The 19,735-nt window shown below is 42.2% G+C and overlaps 1 protein-coding gene across 2 annotated transcripts in view; it reads right to left on the bottom strand.

Annotated features, from left to right (window-relative positions):
• The window catches only part of LOC118213042 (drebrin-like), a 28,941-nt gene extending 11,543 nt beyond the window's left edge, over positions 1–17,398 (bottom strand). The window contains exons 1-5 of one of the 2 annotated variants that reach the window (XM_035391650.1): positions 17,250–17,398; positions 16,773–16,918; positions 2,494–2,549; positions 1,966–2,078; positions 1,454–1,528 (exon numbers count right to left, since the gene is read on the bottom strand). In XM_035391650.1, coding sequence (XP_035247541.1) covers positions 1,454–1,528; positions 1,966–2,078; positions 2,494–2,549; positions 16,773–16,858 — 330 coding nt within the window. In that variant the 5' untranslated portion in view covers positions 16,859–16,918; positions 17,250–17,398. Of the gene's footprint in view, positions 1–1,453; positions 1,529–1,965; positions 2,079–2,493; positions 2,550–16,772; positions 17,084–17,249 lie in introns of those variants that run through there. The other variant, XM_035391649.1, reaches the window with a different exon arrangement.
• Between the last annotated feature and the right edge of the window lie 2,337 nt (positions 17,399–19,735).

Raw genomic sequence — 19,735 nt, 5'->3', positions numbered from 1 at the left:
GCACCCACACCAATCCATCTACTGGGGCTATTTGATATAAAATTAGTATCGCATGCTATTTGGTCATGTCAATGAGTTGTGGTAGCCTCTTTGAACTATTCAACTCAGTGCCACGGACTGAGGGGTGACATATATGGTATATTGCTGGATCAGGGTCCTGCTTCTCCCACATTTCAGAAATGTAATAGTTTCCAACTTCCCACACAAATCTCTCAAGACTGATCCTATCTGGTTTCATCCAGCATGTAATTACATCAGCTGCAAGGAACTATTGTTGCTCTCTAAACTTAGAGTTACACACACACGCAAGCATGCACCCACACACGCACATAAATATATGCACGCACACACACACCTGCATGTATACACACACACACACAAACGCACACACACGCATGCATGCACACACACACACACACACACACAAACACATGCATGCACGTGCACCAACATTTTCCAAGGGCTGAGATCAGACAGAAATTTCAGGCATTAGTGTAATTCAATTAACACCAGGCGTGTACCAGTAAACCTGCAGCCACTGTCTAAGATGGCTTACGGACACACAGAATATCAGCACTCTGATGTTCTGCCAGCAAGGGGAAAATAACTGAATGTGCACACCTCTGCACTCAGACACATTCAGAATCTTTTCCCATCTCTCCTTTAACAGCCTGTGACAAACAAGCCTGCCACAGGCCACCGAAGTGGCTTTCCAAGGGGCCCTCCAGGACAGAGACACAGGGAGATGATGTTCAAACAGTCCACGTTTATTTACGAGGGTGGCAAGATGTTACAGCGAACTGAGCAGATGTTAACACTGTCATGACTGAGAGGCTCTCCTTTGTGTGGGTGGGGATGGCAGATTTAACCTGCGCGCACTGATTGCCTCACTACTCACAGGTGCAGCCACCCCTGTTCCCGGGTCCAATTAGCCTGGCCAATTATCTAATTCCTAACCAATTATCTAATTAGCTAGGTCTAATTAGCTTGACCCAGGGCAGGTGTGGCTGCTTAAACCAGCCATCCCCACACCACACAGCCATTTCTCTTTCCTCTCCCCCTTTCTTCAGCCATTTAGACTTTCCGCTGTGTCTTTCATCACATGACAGGAAGTGGCTCTGGGCTTGTGTGCCCCGTTTTAGAGCTCTTGTCATCGGCAGCCATCTCAGTGGCACCAGTCACAATGGAGGAGGAAATTCCAGCAGCATTCGGGCTGTCACTGCCTGGCACAGACATTTGAGCAGGACAGTCGGCAGGTCATGGGTGTCATGAGGCCCAAACATGTACAGGAAACCCGCACAAAAAACAATAGAACACACATTTTTAAAACCAGATGGTCTTCAGCTCCCAGGTGGGAAACTGGCATTATACCTACAAACAATACTAAACCTCATGGGAAAACCATGCATGAATGCATGGGTCACAGACGATAGCCTATTTTACAAACTATTACCTTGAAGAAAGTCTTGACTGCAGGCACATGACTGGCGCATTCCGCTCTGCGATATTCATCCACCCCCTCACCCACCTAGAGACAGAGCAATGTAATCATGAGATGGGGGTCCACATAGCCAAGGTAAATACTCAGCAATATCTATGTATGATTGTATCACTAATTTTATCAGACTCATGGTTGCAAATTCATTTCTCTGCTTCTGTGTTTATTTGTATACCCTCCTCAGCATCTGCACTGTCTGTTACACTTGGTATGAGACTTCATATAAAGTGGGTAGATGCAGTCTGTTCAGATACATCGTGACCCATTAGTGGAAATATATGCATCTCCAGAATTATGCCCACACAGCTATGTTGCCAGACCTACAGACATCTTGCATTCCATTTTACTTTGGCTCCTGTCATGATGTGTGCTTGGGGAAACTGTTTGAGCTATAGCTACACCTTACATGTATCTTGTAAGTGCATTCCACAGAACCATTTCTGTGTTTGAGGGCATCATTGACTCACCCAGATTATCATCACAATACGGGATGGTCCCTGCCCATCCATCCCCACCCGACACAGCCCATACAGAGGCCGCATCACATGGAACTTTCCTGCCAGTTCACTCACACCACCCACTGTGGAGAGAGAGAGAGAGAGAGAGAGAGATGAAGAGCACAGATGGAGGGTGGAGGAGAGGGGGTGAGTCAAAACAAACCATGGATTTTAAACTAAATATATATATATAGATATAAAACAATAATCTCTAAAAATCTTTTTAGACAACATGTATCGTACTTTCTCTGACTTGTGATACTCTAAATGGGATGGGATCTGGTTTGTGAGTTTGAGGTCCAGTGTACAGTACTTTAGAAAGTGATTTTCCAGTTAACAGTTAAATGACCTCCAGCCAGATTACATGCTGCACTGCTAGTCAATTGTTAAATTTTATGATATTTGAGCAGTCCAGTGAAATGAGGACACAGATGTCAAAATACCAACTTGTCAAGCTTAAACAAAACCTGCTCTGGATAAAAGCTTGTCTGAGCCTACCTCCCGAGTCAGACAGTTTGAGGTTGTTGGTGATGCCAACATATGTAAACAGGGCCCTGTAAAGAAGACAGAGAAACACGTCAGACAGGGAAATATCAGAGGGAAATATCAAAACACAGCCATAGCTGACCCATGGAAAATCTAGGTGCTGATCTTCTCTTGGAGAGTCAAGTAGCTATCGCAGTGGTACTCAATGCTAGCCCTAGACTTAAAGTCAGCAACCAACTCAAACCCAGGAAACCTCTGCAATCAGCAGCGTAAATTAAGTGCTGAGTAACCGTGGGAAGAGGAAACTCCGTGGCTTTCTAGGTCTATGATTAAGGATTACTGCACATGGCAATCAAACTGGATTTTATAGCTGCCTTGGTAGCTTTATTCTCACGCTGTCATTCAATAAGACATGACTATGTATTTTATTGTCTTTCGGATGGTATCACACCTTCTCTTCACAGAAAATACTGCATTCATTTAAAGGCTTTTTATACACACACCCTAACACCAGTATTATATTTACTCGCATCTCCAGGGAGACAGAATGCAGGCAGAAATACTTAACTCAGTAGGAAGCTAGTTCCTCATGACCAACATTTTTCATGTTTTCCTTCCAAACCAACTGTTACCGCAGAATAAATGAAGGGCTAAATGTTCCAGCACATTAGACTAATTCAGGAACTTCCTTCTTTCCTGCTCAAGGCAAGGTGTGGAACAGCACATTTCCAGTAGAAACATGCAGACTTGCAGGCCTTGCTTAATTAGTGTTATGTTTCAATGCAGTAAGTCTCTCTGCTTCCATACTGTGTTACTTTGCACATGACATTTGGCATGGCAGTGTATGTAGTTGAAGCCTTCCAATGGCTTAATGGGAGCCAAACTCAAGTCTCGGCCAGTTCCACAAGCATTGGTTTTTCCCTACGGAGACTGGGAACATCTTAATAACTGCAATTTCCCAGAGAAGTGACCAAGGTCCTTTGATTAAGAGCTATGCAAAACAGTCACAGGCAACCCCCTTGTCACATATGGAGACACAATCCGTGTGTTAAACTCGAAACCCCAGTGCATTCGTTATCTGACACCTGCAGAGGCGTATATCTGTCACTGCTGCTCCGCTCAGGTTTGTGAAATATCACTCGTCAGCCTAACAAATGACTGGGGTTTACAGCGAGAAACGCCCTGTCTTTCCCCACCGTGTCACTGAGCAGTGCAGTGGAGCAGTAGCACACAGGAGAGACAGAGGTTGAACTGGTGTTGAACCCTGCTGTATATCTGACCAATGAGAAGTTAAACATTCTGCAACCAGGCACCTTTGTAAAACATAGCACCACTGAAAGGTTAAAACAACCCAAATGTGGATACAGTGTATCAAAAAACCTCTAACAAACAACTGTACCATTTGTGCCTTTTAAATAAGTGCAGAATAAAAATGATATTGTTGTTGATACTTGAACCAACTTTAATGGGTGTTTTGGTAATCCGGTACTTTTAGGAATAATTAGTTAATCTAATTGTGAGTCAATTTATTCATTTATTTCCTGTCAGTTGTTACTCTGTATTTCACATAAATACAAATAATATAAAATAACCTAGCCCCTGAATGTGTCAGAGGTCTTAACACTTTAAACTTCTAACGCTGTCTTTCACTACCTGATTGTATTACTACACCCCCCAAACAATGACCCCCCGCCTATCCAGGCAAAGACAGACATGTCTACGCTGGCCTGCACAAGTAGACCATTAGCATAAAGCTTGCACCCCAAAGTGCTCCAATATGTACAGATTCTAATTGCTTGCTTGGCATGGAAAAGTTTAATTGGCTACTGGAGTGGCAGTAAACTGCCTACTCCATGCTGGAGTCACCTACTCCATGTTGGGCAGTTGCGTGGAGTCACCCAGTCAATCATTTGATGATGGAGATCGCCAGACCAGCCACTGCACACTGACCAAAGCCTCTCCCATAATAAATGACCATTTGAAATATCACTTCAACACCATCAATTCAGACAACAGATTGAATGCACCCATGCCCTCAAAAATGTCCTTTAAAGGTACACAAAAAGTGCATTATGAGCAATCAAACATGACTCAGACATGCCCTTGGGAAGCCATGGTTACCGACAGTACTGTACATCAAAACCTCAATAGTACAAATATTTACATGCAGTTTAAAGAATCCCTTTAGGAGATAAGTGGCTAGGTCATGAGAGTCTCTGCTAAAAAGATAAACAAGACAGAGTTATGAAAGGAACAGACAGATTACAGTGGTCACTTTGATCTCGGTAGAATTTCACCACTGAAAACAAAGACTCCCTTGCTGGAGCAACTAGACTCTCCTGACACTGCCCACACAATTCACTGTGCGTGTCACACCATGGACAGCATCAGCGACTGCAGCAGTCACACATTTTGTGTCTGCCATTCTGGCTGAAAGTGGGAAGCTAACCCTTAATTTTATCAGATTAGAGTACTATTCAAACACAACCGGATAATATTTTTTCCATGAGGGAACCGATAATTTGGTCCCAGATCTGCATGCTATCACGGAAGAATGCAGCTATTGTGTTCCCAGGCCATCAGTGCAGCACATGGCAATTTAATTGTCATCCCTGGTTGCTTTTGGATTAACGCATGACTACCCCCTAATGGGAGCCTGCTGCAATAACCCCATTAACTCTCCTTGAATGAAAAGGCCAGCCTTTCTATTTGTGATTCCTTAAGGTTGAGCTGCCCATGAATGGGGAAGTGGGACCAATACGTTCAAGGGCTCCAAGGTTTGGGACTGAGGCACAGGTGACAAGCATGCAGCCAAACAGCATTACCTGGATGGAACATCACATGCTTTCATTGACAAATAAGGCCCAACTTGCCATTTAACTCAGACAAGAAAAAATAAGCCACAAAAAAAATAACTCGAGGGATTCGAGCCAACAGACCTTGAGTGAGAGCAATCTTTTGAAGACTGCAGTGTCGACTCAAGCTGATTGCAGAAATAAACTGAATGCAATTATAACTATTTTTCTGTTGTTTTGTGTTGTGAGGACTGAACACATCATGCTTCTTACCTGTTATTTCCAAATATTTCCAATATGGGTTCCTGATGATTTCTCTCTTTGACTGAAATCTACTCTTGCAGCAGAAATTCTGTTTTATATTAGTACCTCAGGGCTCTGATCCCCAGGGTCAAGGGTAATCCAACCCAGGCACCCAAGAGGCTTTTCTACCAGCAGCCAGGCAACCTTCACAGGCATTCCTGGAGCCAGGTGTGGATCCCAAAGGGTGTGGCCCCAAGGGGTAATGCTACATCCAGTTATTCCAACTCCTGTTTTAAGATTGGAATCATTTAAAAAGGGGCATATGGATAAGCCTCCACAATCAGGGCAGAAGGCTTCGGTCTGAATATTGTTTTAATCTTACATGCATGTGGCACTCTCTAGCGAAAGAGATCAGAATATGGGCTTCAACTGATCATTTGGGCCAGAGTCCATGCAGTCATTCAAATGCAAGTCCCCCATCCCACCTCCCCAGCTATAAATCTGGATAGAAACAGAGGACTGCAGTCTGTCTACCTCCCTCACTCCCTCCCTTCTTCTCTACCTTCATCTTGAGGTTTGCATGAATTTGTGGCTGCTGGCTCTCCTTGGACTTGGGGCCCAATCTGCTATTTATGAGTGTCTGGCAAAGGCGACATTACACTGCACTACGTTCATTTCCTGTGACACTCACACAGCCCCCCTGAATGACCAAACGGACGTACCATTATTTGCACAGAGACACTGTTTATAGGAGCTGTCTGCAGTGGCATGTTTACACTTCAGTCGTCAGCATGCTGACAGCACTGCTACTTCTTGTCAACACTGTATCTATACTCAGACTTTGAATGACAGAATTTCACATAAATGCATTTTACTGCCTGGCGGATTTAGAAAGCCAAGCAGAGATGGCTGAATCTCAGATATACCACATTTAACAGTAGTAATTTGAGGCATGCATCCCGACTAGAACCTACCGGGGCCCAAAGGTATACTATCATCAGCCCAGATATCAGGCCTATTTTTATCTCTGTGACATTGGGTCAGATTGGGTACAGGCAATGTTTTTGCTTCCAGTTTTTGTAATGTACCGTTATGCTGAACTAACAAATGCCATATTTGACATCACAGGAGCAATAAACTAAAGCTAATTGGCTAGCCTGTTCTGATCAATACAGACAATGACAATTAATTTAATTAATTTTTAAACACTGGGGTCTAATTTCATGGCCATTGAGCTATAAGGGATTAATATCATATACCCAATGAAAGATCACTTCTGTATTTTGATTACAAGATGGCAGTGATAGCCCCACCCTTGACCATGGCCACACCCATTTATCTTGACTGACCCAACAGAGAAAAAGGGGATGAGAAGAGCCAAAATTGTCAAACTGAAGCACCACTGAGGCCTGAAGTGGATTACCCTGCCCCAGAGCCTAGACTCTGCTTCCTGAAATCAGGTGGGAGACAGATGGAAGGGCTTAGCCAGGGTGCAAAAATGGGAAAGGAGAAAAATAACAGAGGAGGGAAAGGATTGAGAAAATAAATTATAACACACGGGGAATGGGGAGAGATGGGATTACAGTACCAAAACCATGTAACTGGATGAAGAGAGGGAGACAACACGAGAGAAACAGAAATAAAACTGTGATATGACATAGCAGGCAGATTGATGAAAAAGGTGAAGAGAGAGAGAACAAGAGGAGAGAAAGAACAGAGCAGTGTCAGGGAGTAGATGGTGGAATGTCAATGGGAGCAATGGAAACATCAGCTCTCAGCAAAGAATGTGCCAAATACTCAAAAACATCTAAGAAAATAAACAAATAAATGCATACTTGGCTAATGAGCATGGAGGAGTGGAGGATTCTACAAGCTGTCTAACACAAACAGAGTAAACAAAAAAAAACTAAATGAGAGATAGAGAATCTAAATATTAGTATCTAAACTGGTAAATAGTTCAATTATTATCTAGGGAAGCCCTGGGAATATACATTTTAAAATATGTCAGATAGACAGACAGACAGACAGACAGACAGACAGACAGATAGATAGATAGATAGATAGATAGATAGATAGATAGATAGATAGATAGATAGATAGATAGATAGATAGATACACTGGATTCATATATCTGCTGTTCTATCCACGTGAACATTCTTACGCAGACTTCATGAAAGCTTGCTCTCACCATGTGTGTGCAATCTTTTCAAGATTCCCCTTTACTGATGTGGTGCAAACTGATCCACAGTAAAACACAGAAAGCTCTTGATAAGATAAATGAGTTTAATCAAACTGTCCAACTGTCATCAGACATAAAGACCAAAATTGTCTTAAAATCATCAATCATTTAAAGGTAATCTTTAAAGTAAAAATTCTTCCAGTTCGTCATCAAATTGCCTGTTTCCATCGTGGTTTGACAAAGCCCTCATTTGGTATTCACCAGTGGATACTGGCTTTTTGAATTTGTGTTCGGTACTTGTGGATAGTGAGTACTTCATTAACACTGCATGTTTGACCATATTTTGCGTCAAGGCCTTCTGGTTTTTTCGCTGATTGTATTTCGTGTTTGACCATTGACTCATTCTATTCGACGTCTTGTTTTGCTGTATAGTGATTCGGGTTAAAGTATTCCCAGCTGGATTACAAAGTCTTCCATTGGGACACTATTTTGTTATTTTGCTTTGCTATTTTTCCTGTATTATTTTGTAGGTGACTCTAGGTGGAACTTTAAATCTCCTTTGGGGGTAAGCTATTTTTAATCTTGGTCTCAACCTGTAGATGAAGTGTCCCGAAGCTCAGCGTTCAAAGCCACCCCGTCCCCGGCAAGCCTTCGAAGACTAGCCAGGTTAGTTTTGGATTGGCAGATAGGGACTGGAGTTGCTCATCAGTCTGCAGTTACCATTCCAATTAACTATTTCCCACTCACTTGTCTTATCCTTTATGCTATGGTCTGACCCAGACTGGGTCATAACAATGATGAACTAATCATTAATCACCATATACATTTCCACTTCACCAGATGTATGATGGTATGCTAGACTTTAGAAGTGCAGTAGATGAGAGATGAAGGGTTCATGACTACTCACTGACTGGCAGTGTGAGTCTGGAGCACAGCTGTGTATCACCACAGGAGTTATATGGCCATATCAGCGACACATGGTTGCAGCCCCCTCAGAAATTGGCCATACACAGCTAAGATGTGGATTTAAAATGAGTGGTATGTTTTTAGATCCTTCAAGCTGTTTCTTATTTTAAGACATTCATCTCCCTCACACAGCAGTGTCCTCAATGACCCATACTCTACCTCTCCATCCTGGCAGACCCCACATAAAGAGCGCCAGTTTACGTAGAGATTTTATTCCGTACTCTGCCTAGGATAACAACGAGAACAAACCGGAAGACATGGCTCTAAAAACCCTTGTGAACTTTCTCATCTATCAACTGGGGGGGAAGTAGTGAAGATAGGTTTAAGAAAGAAATATGGTGCAATAACCTGAGAGAAATCAGGTCAAAGCAAAAACAAAAGGAATAGACAGATATTTTATTAATCCCTAAAGAGGAAATTAGTTTGACACCAGCAGCATAATGAATAATAAGTGCCAGGAACTGCCGTAACACTTACTGTTTTCTCCTTACAACAGATCTACAGCCCTTCTTTTGATTAATGGTAATAGATAGATATTTCATTCATCCCCAAGAGGAAATGAGAATTTAATCGGCAGCAGAACATATAATAAGCTCTTTTATTGAATTATCCCTGATCCCTTAAGACAGGCACGTGCCGTTCCTGCTCCGGCAGCTTGGGATGGCTCTGTAGAGCTTTCCTCTGTGATTGTGTCTGGTGCACATATTCCTTTGTCCGTAGCCATGACTTTTCCCGAGTGGAAAGCCTATGAAGGGTCACCCCTGGCAACACTCAGCGTGGGGGGGGGGGGGGGGGGGGGGGGGGGGGTTAATGGGAGGGAAAGAGTTAAGAGGAGGAAATACAGGACTCTCACTCAATTAAAGATCAGAATGAAAGCCTCATAATTGCTCCCCCTCCCCCACTCCTTCAGTATATAGCTGTTCTGGTGAGAGCAGGAGAAGGGCCCTGACTCCCGTTCTCCATCATTTCCTCTGTAAGCACAAGGCAATGACAGCCAGTCCCCCTTTCATCCAAAAACTATAGCTTACTGTTTTGCACTGCTTCACCACAGTCATATTCAGTATGGAAGGGGAAAGAAACCAAGGGCCTATGATGCAGACAAAAGAAAGTTAGAGGGATGGCAGGTGGAAAGTAGAAATGTGCTGAACCCTGTGCAACATAAGGCAGGGCCCACCTCTGCCATCCACCATGAGACCACTCAGAGGGAGGTGCAAGCTCATCCAGAAAAATGATGGTCAGCAGAAAGGGAATGGGGGGCAAGTTAAAGTTATATCTTTCAGTAAACAGCAGGGCAGAACAGAGCCCTCTGGGACGGCTCTGGCATTTCCTGCCTGCTCCTGTCCCACACAGAGGCTGTGTCCCAATACAAAGACAGCTTCCTAGCTGCCTGCATCCTTAGAAGTGTGCTCCCTCTGAAAAGGAACGGAAAAGGAACCTCAAAAGGCAATGTATTTGGGACAAACTCTGAAGGCAGGATGACGTCACAGAGCATTCACATACCCACACGGGATCGGTGCTTACTGTTACACCTTTACCGTTACTCTATTGCTTTCCAGCTGAGACCCAATGCAAATAAACATAGCCATTGTAGCCACAATATTCACCTTTCCACTACTTCACTGGTTTGAGCCAAAATTAATTTAACGGAAGTGAGGAAACACTTCCCCTGTAGGAAACAGAACTCATGTGGTGTATTTCAATTACATTTCTGAATTGTTTCTTAAGGGGTTCTGTGGGAGTGTTCAGTTGTGTGTATGTGTGTGTGTGTATCTGTGTGTGTATGTGTCTGTGTGTGTGTCTGTAGAGATCTTTGAAACTGGTCAGGAGGAAACTCAGGTCTATCTGACAGTGGGTCAGGTAGCATATATGTGCTAATGAGCATTTACTAGCTCACAGACTGAAGCAGCTAAGGGTAGGTGCGGTGTCCAGGAATGTTTCGCCCCTACTGCTGTGCCACTGAGCAATTTTAAGTAAGAACCCACAAACCCCCCCCCCCCCCCCCCCCAGTGTATGTTTATAAAGTTCAGAAATGTGTGTGTGTGTGTGTGTGTGTATGCACGTGTGAATAGGGGTGGGGGTTGGCTTGTTTCTCAGCCCGCACTTCCTGGCAGCTGCTGTCTGTAAGGAGGGCCAATTACCACCCCAATACAAAAAGCTGAGAGAAAACAGCCAGCCACCCATGATCTGGCCTGCCCGTCTCTGCAATAACAGTAAATCTGTCTCACAATGGGCCTGTGTGCTTTACAGAGACCAGGGCTAATCTGTAGGGCTGTGCTCCATTCACACCACACACACCAACACATCAGAGCCACTGCTGCATTCACCTGGGGCCCAGTAACAAGGAAGGGCTGAAACAATGAAGTGGAGGACCTAAAAAAGGATGGACATTTCGTCTTAAATTAGCAGCAATCTGCATGTATGTTACCAGTAAATTTAAAATACTTTTTTCCAGGTCTGACAAGGTAACACCAAGAACTCTAATGCAGGCGATTATATGAATGGCCTATCACTGTCCCAGATTAAGCACATCATTAATGTCCCACTGGCATAGTGATTCACACCCCAAACAAAGGCTTGCTGCTACCTGCTGACTTTCTCCCATTAATGATGAAAAAATACATAAACCCTGGCTTTGAAACATTATATTTAACCAATTATGTATAAAACAATTATAGACACACACACAAGTACTGGAAAGTAAAACACTAATTTGGCTCCAAGTTGAATCTTATGATGGTTGAAAAATGGGATTTTGTGTTCATGTCAAAAATCTCACCTTCACATTAAATCCTCCCTAGAAAGCTGAGATCATTTGAGACCATTATAAATCTTCTAATCCCAGGAGATGCACACTGTCTAATTTCACAGTATAAGATTGACATTGTGATTCCACCTGTCCCTCATAGGCAGTCACGCACAGCTCACCTGTGTGTGTGTGGGGGGGAGGGCTTTATCTGTATACGGGCCCTTATCTGACATTTACATCTCCAGCAGACCTGCAATTCTTTGGATGTTCTGGAATCTTTTGTTGTGACTTCTTGGATGAGTTGTCGCTGCACCCCTGGAGAAATTTTGGCAGGCTGGCCACTACTGGGAACATTTGCCACTGTTCCAAGTGTTCTACATTTGGTTATAATGGCTCTCACTGTGGTTTGGTGGCATCACAGAGCCATAAAAATGCCTTTGTAACCCATTCCATTTTTTTTAAATGGCTAATATTACATTTTGTCTAAAGATCTGAAACTATTCAACACTGTACATGCACGATTCATTAAGGACATTACTGTGTTGTGCAACCAATTTTCTTATATTTCAGTAATGTCTTCATTTGCCTTCGACAAGTAGTGTATAACAGAGCTCCTGTGGGATCCTGTTTATCATGATTTGATTTGCACAGGTGCAGTAACTCTGGCAACCAAAAACAAGAGGCTGCATTTTGAAATAAAGCATTTCCCATGATCCCCTGGAGTAACACCTCCCCCAACATAAAAAACTTCACTGTGCTAGTATCCGGGGGAAAGGGCCAATTGAAGGAGTGAGCTTAAACAGATATATGCTTGTACACATTTCACCGTGGAAACGTGGGCTGAGCTTATATTATTTAAAAAAATTGGTCACAGAGCTCCATCAGCCATCGCATCTGATTGTTAGATGAGAGAACTCCACTTCAAGAACATCTTTCAACACATTCCTGAGCAGCTAGATCATTTGAGCGTTGTTTTGAACTGCTGTTTCCAGACGGAAACTATAATAAATCCCAAAAGTAAACATCTTGTTTAATAATACAGATACTTCATCAGGTGAAAGCAGCAAGTTCAAATAAGTTTGTGCTACCATGTACAGCACTCCAAATACCAAACCATGGCAGCTACACTTTTTCTCTAATGCACTATACAAAAACATTACACAAACTAAATGCATAGGTATATCTCAACTGCTGACAATGTCATGTGATCACCTGCTTGATTGCCCTTCAAGTTTGTACAAACCTCCCTTTATTGTAGTTTAAGTTTTTCCCAGATGGAATAAGGCTGGGTATTTCCTTTTGAACAAGGTCAGATCAAAACATTTGTTTAATTAGTTCTACCTGAAGTGAGTCCAGACTAATAAAATTATTTCCACTTCTTCACAATTCACAGTCCAGCAAATACCCAGTGTGCATGTAATCACTGAGTCTGTAAAAGTCCACCTTTAACTGCCAGTACAGGAAATGCTTCCCAAAAATAAAAAATCAATAAAACATCAGCATACTTGTGTAAACCCTGTTACGTTAGGAAAGAAATGGCCCTGAAACATCTGAATAACATCGGAAGAGTCACACAGAGTAAAGGGCTTCATTTGGTATTTGTTGTTCTGAGAGAAAAGGGAATTTCCAGCTTTTATTCAGAGTGGCTAAAATAAGAATACAAAAACAGGACAGACTGGGAGGGAGGAGGAAGAAAAGAAAGCAGGAGGCTGTGGGGGAAACGTGAATGACGTGCTGATCAAATTCCTCTACTGTATTTGCCCATGCAAAACAATAACCAAGAGCAATTCAATATCATGATCGAAAATATAATGCACGTTTCACATTTGTCTTAAAACAAATTCTCGTCATAAAAATAATTACGTGCTAATATTTTAGAATATCTCAATTCTTAAAATTTTGCAATATGTTCCATAACATATGCACAGGATAATAAAATTCACATTTTCTAATCAAATAAAAGAGTAATTAGACTTAAATAATAATCTTGCACTTGTTGAGTAATACCTGTCTAATGTTTTGCATTATTTTTGCAATATTTTCATGAGGGAGTAGGTTTACATCTCTCAGTACACTCGATACTAGTCATGGGAAAAAGAAAGAAAAATACAAACTAGATTCAGGCCTTTGAAGTGTTCCTGAATAGCCTACACAAAATAACAGGACAAAGACCGTAAAAATATGTCAGGCAGGGCTGGACTACCGAGCGGGAATATTGTGGACATATATTCAGCAGCTCTGCGTGCACACAAGGCCATTAGATAAAAGATACTGAGGCCTCAAGGCCAGAGCCGAGTGAGCTGAGGGATCTTTTTTCAAAACATCCCTCTCCCTCCCCCTCCCCCTCCCAGTCACCTCCTCTTTCTATCCCCAAATCCCCTAAAACTGCTCCCAGCAATGACCTCACTCTAAACACCTTGAAGAGGAGCTGTTCGGATTATCGCTGCACCCAACCGCCATGCTTGCCTGCCAGTGAGTGCATGGTGAGGTTGATTCACGATTTTAGAAGGGGATTTCTTTATACAAATCACCTGAACATGAAAGAGATTTGGTGTGTGTGTGTGTGTGTGTGTTTGCATGTGATGCTTAGGTGTTTTAAATAAATGCAAGAATAAATGGAATAAAAGAACTCTTCTGCCATTCTGCCAAACCTAATCAATGTAGTGTTCAGAACACCCACTGTAGTTCACATCTTGAGACACAGAGACTTCACCACATCAAGAGGCATAACCCCCTTAACCCAGATTCAGACACAGAAATACATACAAAGCATGTACACATGCTTGTAGGTGTCAGTGTGTTTCCATAGAGATTAAGTGTGTGGAAAAAGCCAAACAGTTGCGTCCCAAATCACCAAAGCTGCTGATAAAGCTTGCCCGTAGGAATTATAGAACTCTGCATGTGGGAAGAGAATACATGACAAAAAAGCATAAAAGTCCCACAGAACTGCTGCCCCTTGAAGTGCTCAAAATAGTAAATGCATTATTAATCAGTGCAGCAAAGTTTCCAATCAGATCTCAGTAAAAGCACTTCAATTTACATTAGGATTTTTTTAAGCAATAACTGTTGCATATATAAATAGGTGTACACTGTGACATAATTCCTTGCATCTATGATTCACCTGCACACCTGTCAGTACCGAAGGGGATGGGGCCCAAGAGCAGAACTGTGCACAGCTCGCAATGACCCGATGTTGCAAACAACATGAACCACAGTTAACAACAAAGAAGCAGTGTGGGGAGAACATAGCTACACCATTGTGATAAATTTCCTTTCTGAAGCGTATCCAAAATTTGTGTGTACATTTTTTTGATCTTATAACATTCTAGATTTGTTTCAAGGCACTTTGAGAAAACATGATGCTGACAGGGTCTGAAAAGTCACAAAATCCAAAGACGAAGAGTGCTAAAATGGGAGAAAAAAAAACCTGTCAGTAATAGCACATGTGGTTTTACACAAGGGTGCTCCTGAGAACTTGCTCATGACTTGAGAACATATGTAAGGGGACCAACTGAGAGTTTCCACATAAATTGTTATGTCGTTAAGTTAAACCATGATGTCAACTATCATGGAGAGAGACACTCAGACTATTAAATTCATTGGTCTCCCATTCAACATGTCTGATGTGGTGTATCTCATTATCTGAACAATCCTGTTCTATTTCCAGACAGTCCCTCCACCTCATACATTAGTATCAGATACCTCAGTGATGTGTGAATCAGTCACCATTCACCGAAAATCATTGGCCCGGAAATTATTTTCTTACACCTTCAAGCATTAAATGTCCCAATAATTCTCTCACCCCCAACCCCATACTCACACATTCTAACACATACTACTGTTCTTGATCAAACAGTTTATATGCTTTGTAAGTTCCTCACACTTTGGCATGGTCTGATGTAAGTCATATGGTGTCTCACTCAGTCACTGTCTCTGCTAGGGATTTTTTATTACTCTTTTTTCCCCAACAATGGCTATAAATATCAGTATTGGCACGAGTCACCGATTCATAAGTTACTGTGCTGCCTATTGCCTTTATACTTTTTACTCCCAACAGATGTTTCTATGCAGGATTGTTTTTTCTCCTATACAGAGTTTTACCTTGAAGGGAAAACATGTTTAACAAATGTTAAATTTGGAACAAAGTGTTGAAGGAATGCAACCCTGAGTCACACCGAGTGCATTCACACTTCCACATCACATGACTCAGCAAACAGCGCTTCATGTGAAATAGTTTAAAAACAGATCATTTCAGACCTTTTTCCTGACTGTGTTCTAATAGTTGTAAATAGACTAAATAAATCATTAGTCTAGCTTACTCCCACACCCCACATACGGGTTGGACCAGGATAAGTGCAAATCTATTTTCCCAAGGCAGGGGCCCCTCTTTTACAAACCTGCCATTTTGGATAAGGACATTTGTGAGACATTGTTGGATGCATGCATTGATCAAAGCATGGAAGATAAGGACCATAGGTTTATCCTCTGTGCTACAAAACTACAGTGTAGCTTAAAAACACAAAAGGCCAATTAAGCTCTTGCAGATAGATCTACAAAAAGTGCTAAAATATCCAAACTTAATTTCAAAATGATAACAGCAAATTGTTTTTCATAATTACATATGATTTAATTACTAGGCCTATACCTTGAGAAAAGACAATGTTATTACAGGCTCCCATAAACAATGTTTATGGGATATCTAATCATTATGATCGACATGTAGCTCTTGCCACGTTTCCACATACTTGTTGGATGTTTGATTCAATTGTATTAAGTAGAAGACATCATGCCACTTCATTCTACTCGTCAGCAGTAGCTACTGCTCACAGTGTGTAGTATACTAGCATTATAGTTGTCTCAGTCTCAGTCTGCTAGATGTGGAGTTAAACAGCTGAGATTTTTGAAGGGTAAATCCTCAGTCTACAGCAAAATAAATAACAAATTCAAGTGAGCAGGACGCAGACCAGAAATACCTTCCATTGAGCTCATTAGTAAGTTTGTGCACCATGTTCACTCAAACCTGCCCTATATACTGAAAACCCAGTAGACACTGGCCTCTGTTGACATATTTGTGAAAACTACTCACCACAGACCCTCTCTCCAAAGAACATGTAAACAGACAGTGAGTAGAATGAGCAAGTGACAGAGTGTGGTCAGTTTCAAGAAATCATTGCAAGTAGCCTATTATAAATGCAAGAAGCACTTCCTACAATCCACTTACCTCTATAATAAATGCAATTTAAAAGGTTTATTTTAGGTTTATCTCCCAAATGTAATCTATTTGTATCCACAGAACGTGCACAAAAAATCACCGTAAATTGCATGCTGTAGCCTACTACTTTAACAGCGCTTCTCGACCTACCAGTTGGTTGATGACCGGGGATTTAGAATGTCCTCTTTCGCTGTGAGCAGTGACAGGCTGTAGGTGTCCAGATTAATTGCTTTCATTTCGACTTTCCAGTTGTTTTTACTTCAGTCCAGTTTGTGTCCTCCTGTGTCTGTCTATACCTGCAAAGAATAACGCACACGCTTTCAGGTAAAAATGATAGCTTATGTTTATATAGCGAACTTAAAGCGATGGTGTTCAGTTTCAGTGTAATATCCCTCCAAGGGAGCAGTGCTAAGTCTGAAGGTGCACTGCTGCACACTTGAAGAAAGTTTTGAAAGAGCCTCTGTGCCCAAAAGCCCCACCTCCTGTAAAAGGAGGCAAACGCAGTTGAAATCACTAGCTATTGTAACGGCAGTTTGTCCATCGTCTGTACCCAGGACGATGTAGATACAACAATATAAGAATAAACAGGGGCAATTACTTTAACAGTATGCGATGTAGCAAACTCACTGAATATGTGCGAATGAAGACCCTTGTTTGATGACTGTGCTCGTCATTTGACAATTAGAATCTCCGATCCTGGCGCCGTCTTCTCTGAATAGCATTGCGGATCTAAACGCCGGCTTTTGTAACCAGAGTATTTCTTTCGTGCAAAATGTAATAACATCGTCTACACCCTCCCCAACGGCATGCTCTTTAAAGGCACTAAACAAAAAATTCACTATCCGTCACATGTAATAGCCTATAAGGTACAGTCAGCTTTGTATTGTATTTGTTGTATAAAATAATAACTGCATTGATCTATAGTCTTACGTACGCATGGAGCGTATAATAGTGCAGTATTGTCTTGTAATTACACCGAAAGCTTGTTTTACGGTATTTACCCACTGCATTCAGAAAAAAAAAAAAAAAACAGCGCTCCCCGTGAAGGGAAATCTGGAATTTCAGAGAGGTCAGTATTGGACTGGAATGAGTCTATTGTAACTGCATGTGCGTCAGATAAGTAGACAGTGGCACTGGTTCTCTGTTAGGGGTAATAGTAGTAATTTACACTCCACACTCCCACATGCAGCCCTGAGAAGTCCTTTGAAAGGGATGGTAATACCTGCAGAACTGTGGCCTCTTGCACATGCAAAGAGAGAAATATATAACATCTAATTCAGTGGACCTAAAAGACCCAGATATGAGAACTGTCTCCCAATTAGGAAGTAAATGCTGGCTGAAGGAACACATGGTCTGACATCCCCAAATTACATTGTACTTTTCACTGGCTACAGAACAACTAGCCCTTAGTGCACTGCCAGCCCCAGGTCCAGATTGTACTGTAGGCTACTATCTGATTATTGCTGGCCTGGTATTTCAGCCACTGGTCAAGGGAACTAGCCACCCAGTCACAGGAAAAGCAATGGCACATTCTTCTTATGATGTTTAGAAGTCTTCTCTTATCTCCAGTAAGAATTGGTCATATTCTTTTGATGATGACTCAGCTATTTCCTATGGCTGTTTCGTGATGTGCATGATTAAATTATTTGATCCTCGACTGTCTATTCCCAGTAGGGGGTAGGGGTTTGCTCAGCCCACCAGCTCAGTGTCAACAGCAGGACTCCTGCCACTGTCCTCAATGTAGGTCTTTCAATAATAAAAATGTGATGTGTCAGTGCTAAACACTCCTCACTGCCTTGTAATACATTCATGTGTCACAGCTCCCTATCTCCCTAGCCCTTCCCAGTGTACTAGGACCCCTGTCTTTCAGGATAGGCTGCAGTCAATCTGTTCCAGGCCCCCCATGTTGGGAGCTGTACTCTCATGCAAGCTCCAGACCATTAAGGGGGCTATTCGGCTCAGGACTAAGGAAAGGAAAGTCCCTGACAGGAAGTCGGGCATAGCCCAGGTCTGTCTATTAAAAGAACAGTGGCCCCGGGCCACTAGTGCATCCATACGGATCTTCTTCTGGATTAGAGGCAGTCTGTAGTTTGTTCAGGCAACCAGTCATGGTGAGAGAGAGAGGGAGAAGGGAATTTAAAAGGGGCAATTCCTGCTGTCCTTCTGACTTCCTGTCATTAGGGGAAAATGAGCAAGCATCATAAATATACTGTACTAACCGATAACTTCCTGTAATTAGTTTGTACTCCTTTTCCCAGTTCTAGATAAGAATAGCTGATGGGGAATTATTATTTTCTCCAGAGAGCTCTGGTGATTCTGAATGTGCTCTATATTTGCTCCTTTCGTTGCCTAACAATCTCTCTTCATGTTGACAGAGAACTTTAGAATTGTAAAGTGAAAGTTGTCGGAAGATGTCTAAAGAAGTCTCATGTGACGCCTGCTTGTACTGATATTGCTGTTTTAGCACCCAACTGGCTAAAGTAATTAGTAAACAACATAGTGGACAACATTTTGTGACATCTTAAATGAATGTCACATGCTCACATCAACAGTGGGCCTGACCAGAACAAGCTTAGAAGAGGTTTTTTTTTATTTCTTTTTTTTATACCATGACAAAAGTAAGACAGCGTCCATGGATGTCCATGAAGATGAGGAAACTTGCGGGCGTGGCACTCTGCTCCTCAGCATAGGGAAATCCTGAGATTGGGACTATACAGTCTTTCCTTACAGTCTCTCTCACATCAATGTACTGGATCATGCCTCATGTAGGATTCTATGTGAAGAATTATCTCTTTAAACAGGTTACAGTACATATGCAAAGTCCACTATGCAACTATGCCTCTAGCCATTCAAAGTCAGAAATGCCGCTACTCTCAGCTGACTTCAACCCCTTTAGTTGCTATCCATATTTATTAACCTAAATGCCTCCAGTCTCATTGTCTGGAATAGAATCCTGACTATGCAAGTGATGCCTTCTACTCATGTTCACTCTGGACGGCACAGCATTGGCCACAGTGAAGCCCGGGAAGGGCGGGTTTTAGTTGGCAGTGTAGCCCTGCGCCATTGCACAAGATTGACTCCTCTGTTTGATCGGGCACTTGCTGCGTAGTGCA

Source organism: Anguilla anguilla, chromosome 14 (genome assembly GCF_013347855.1).
Source record: "Anguilla anguilla isolate fAngAng1 chromosome 14, fAngAng1.pri, whole genome shotgun sequence".
In the NCBI taxonomy this organism is placed as follows: Eukaryota; Metazoa; Chordata; class Actinopteri; order Anguilliformes; family Anguillidae; genus Anguilla; species Anguilla anguilla.
This window is presented reverse-complemented; position numbering and strand designations above follow the sequence as displayed.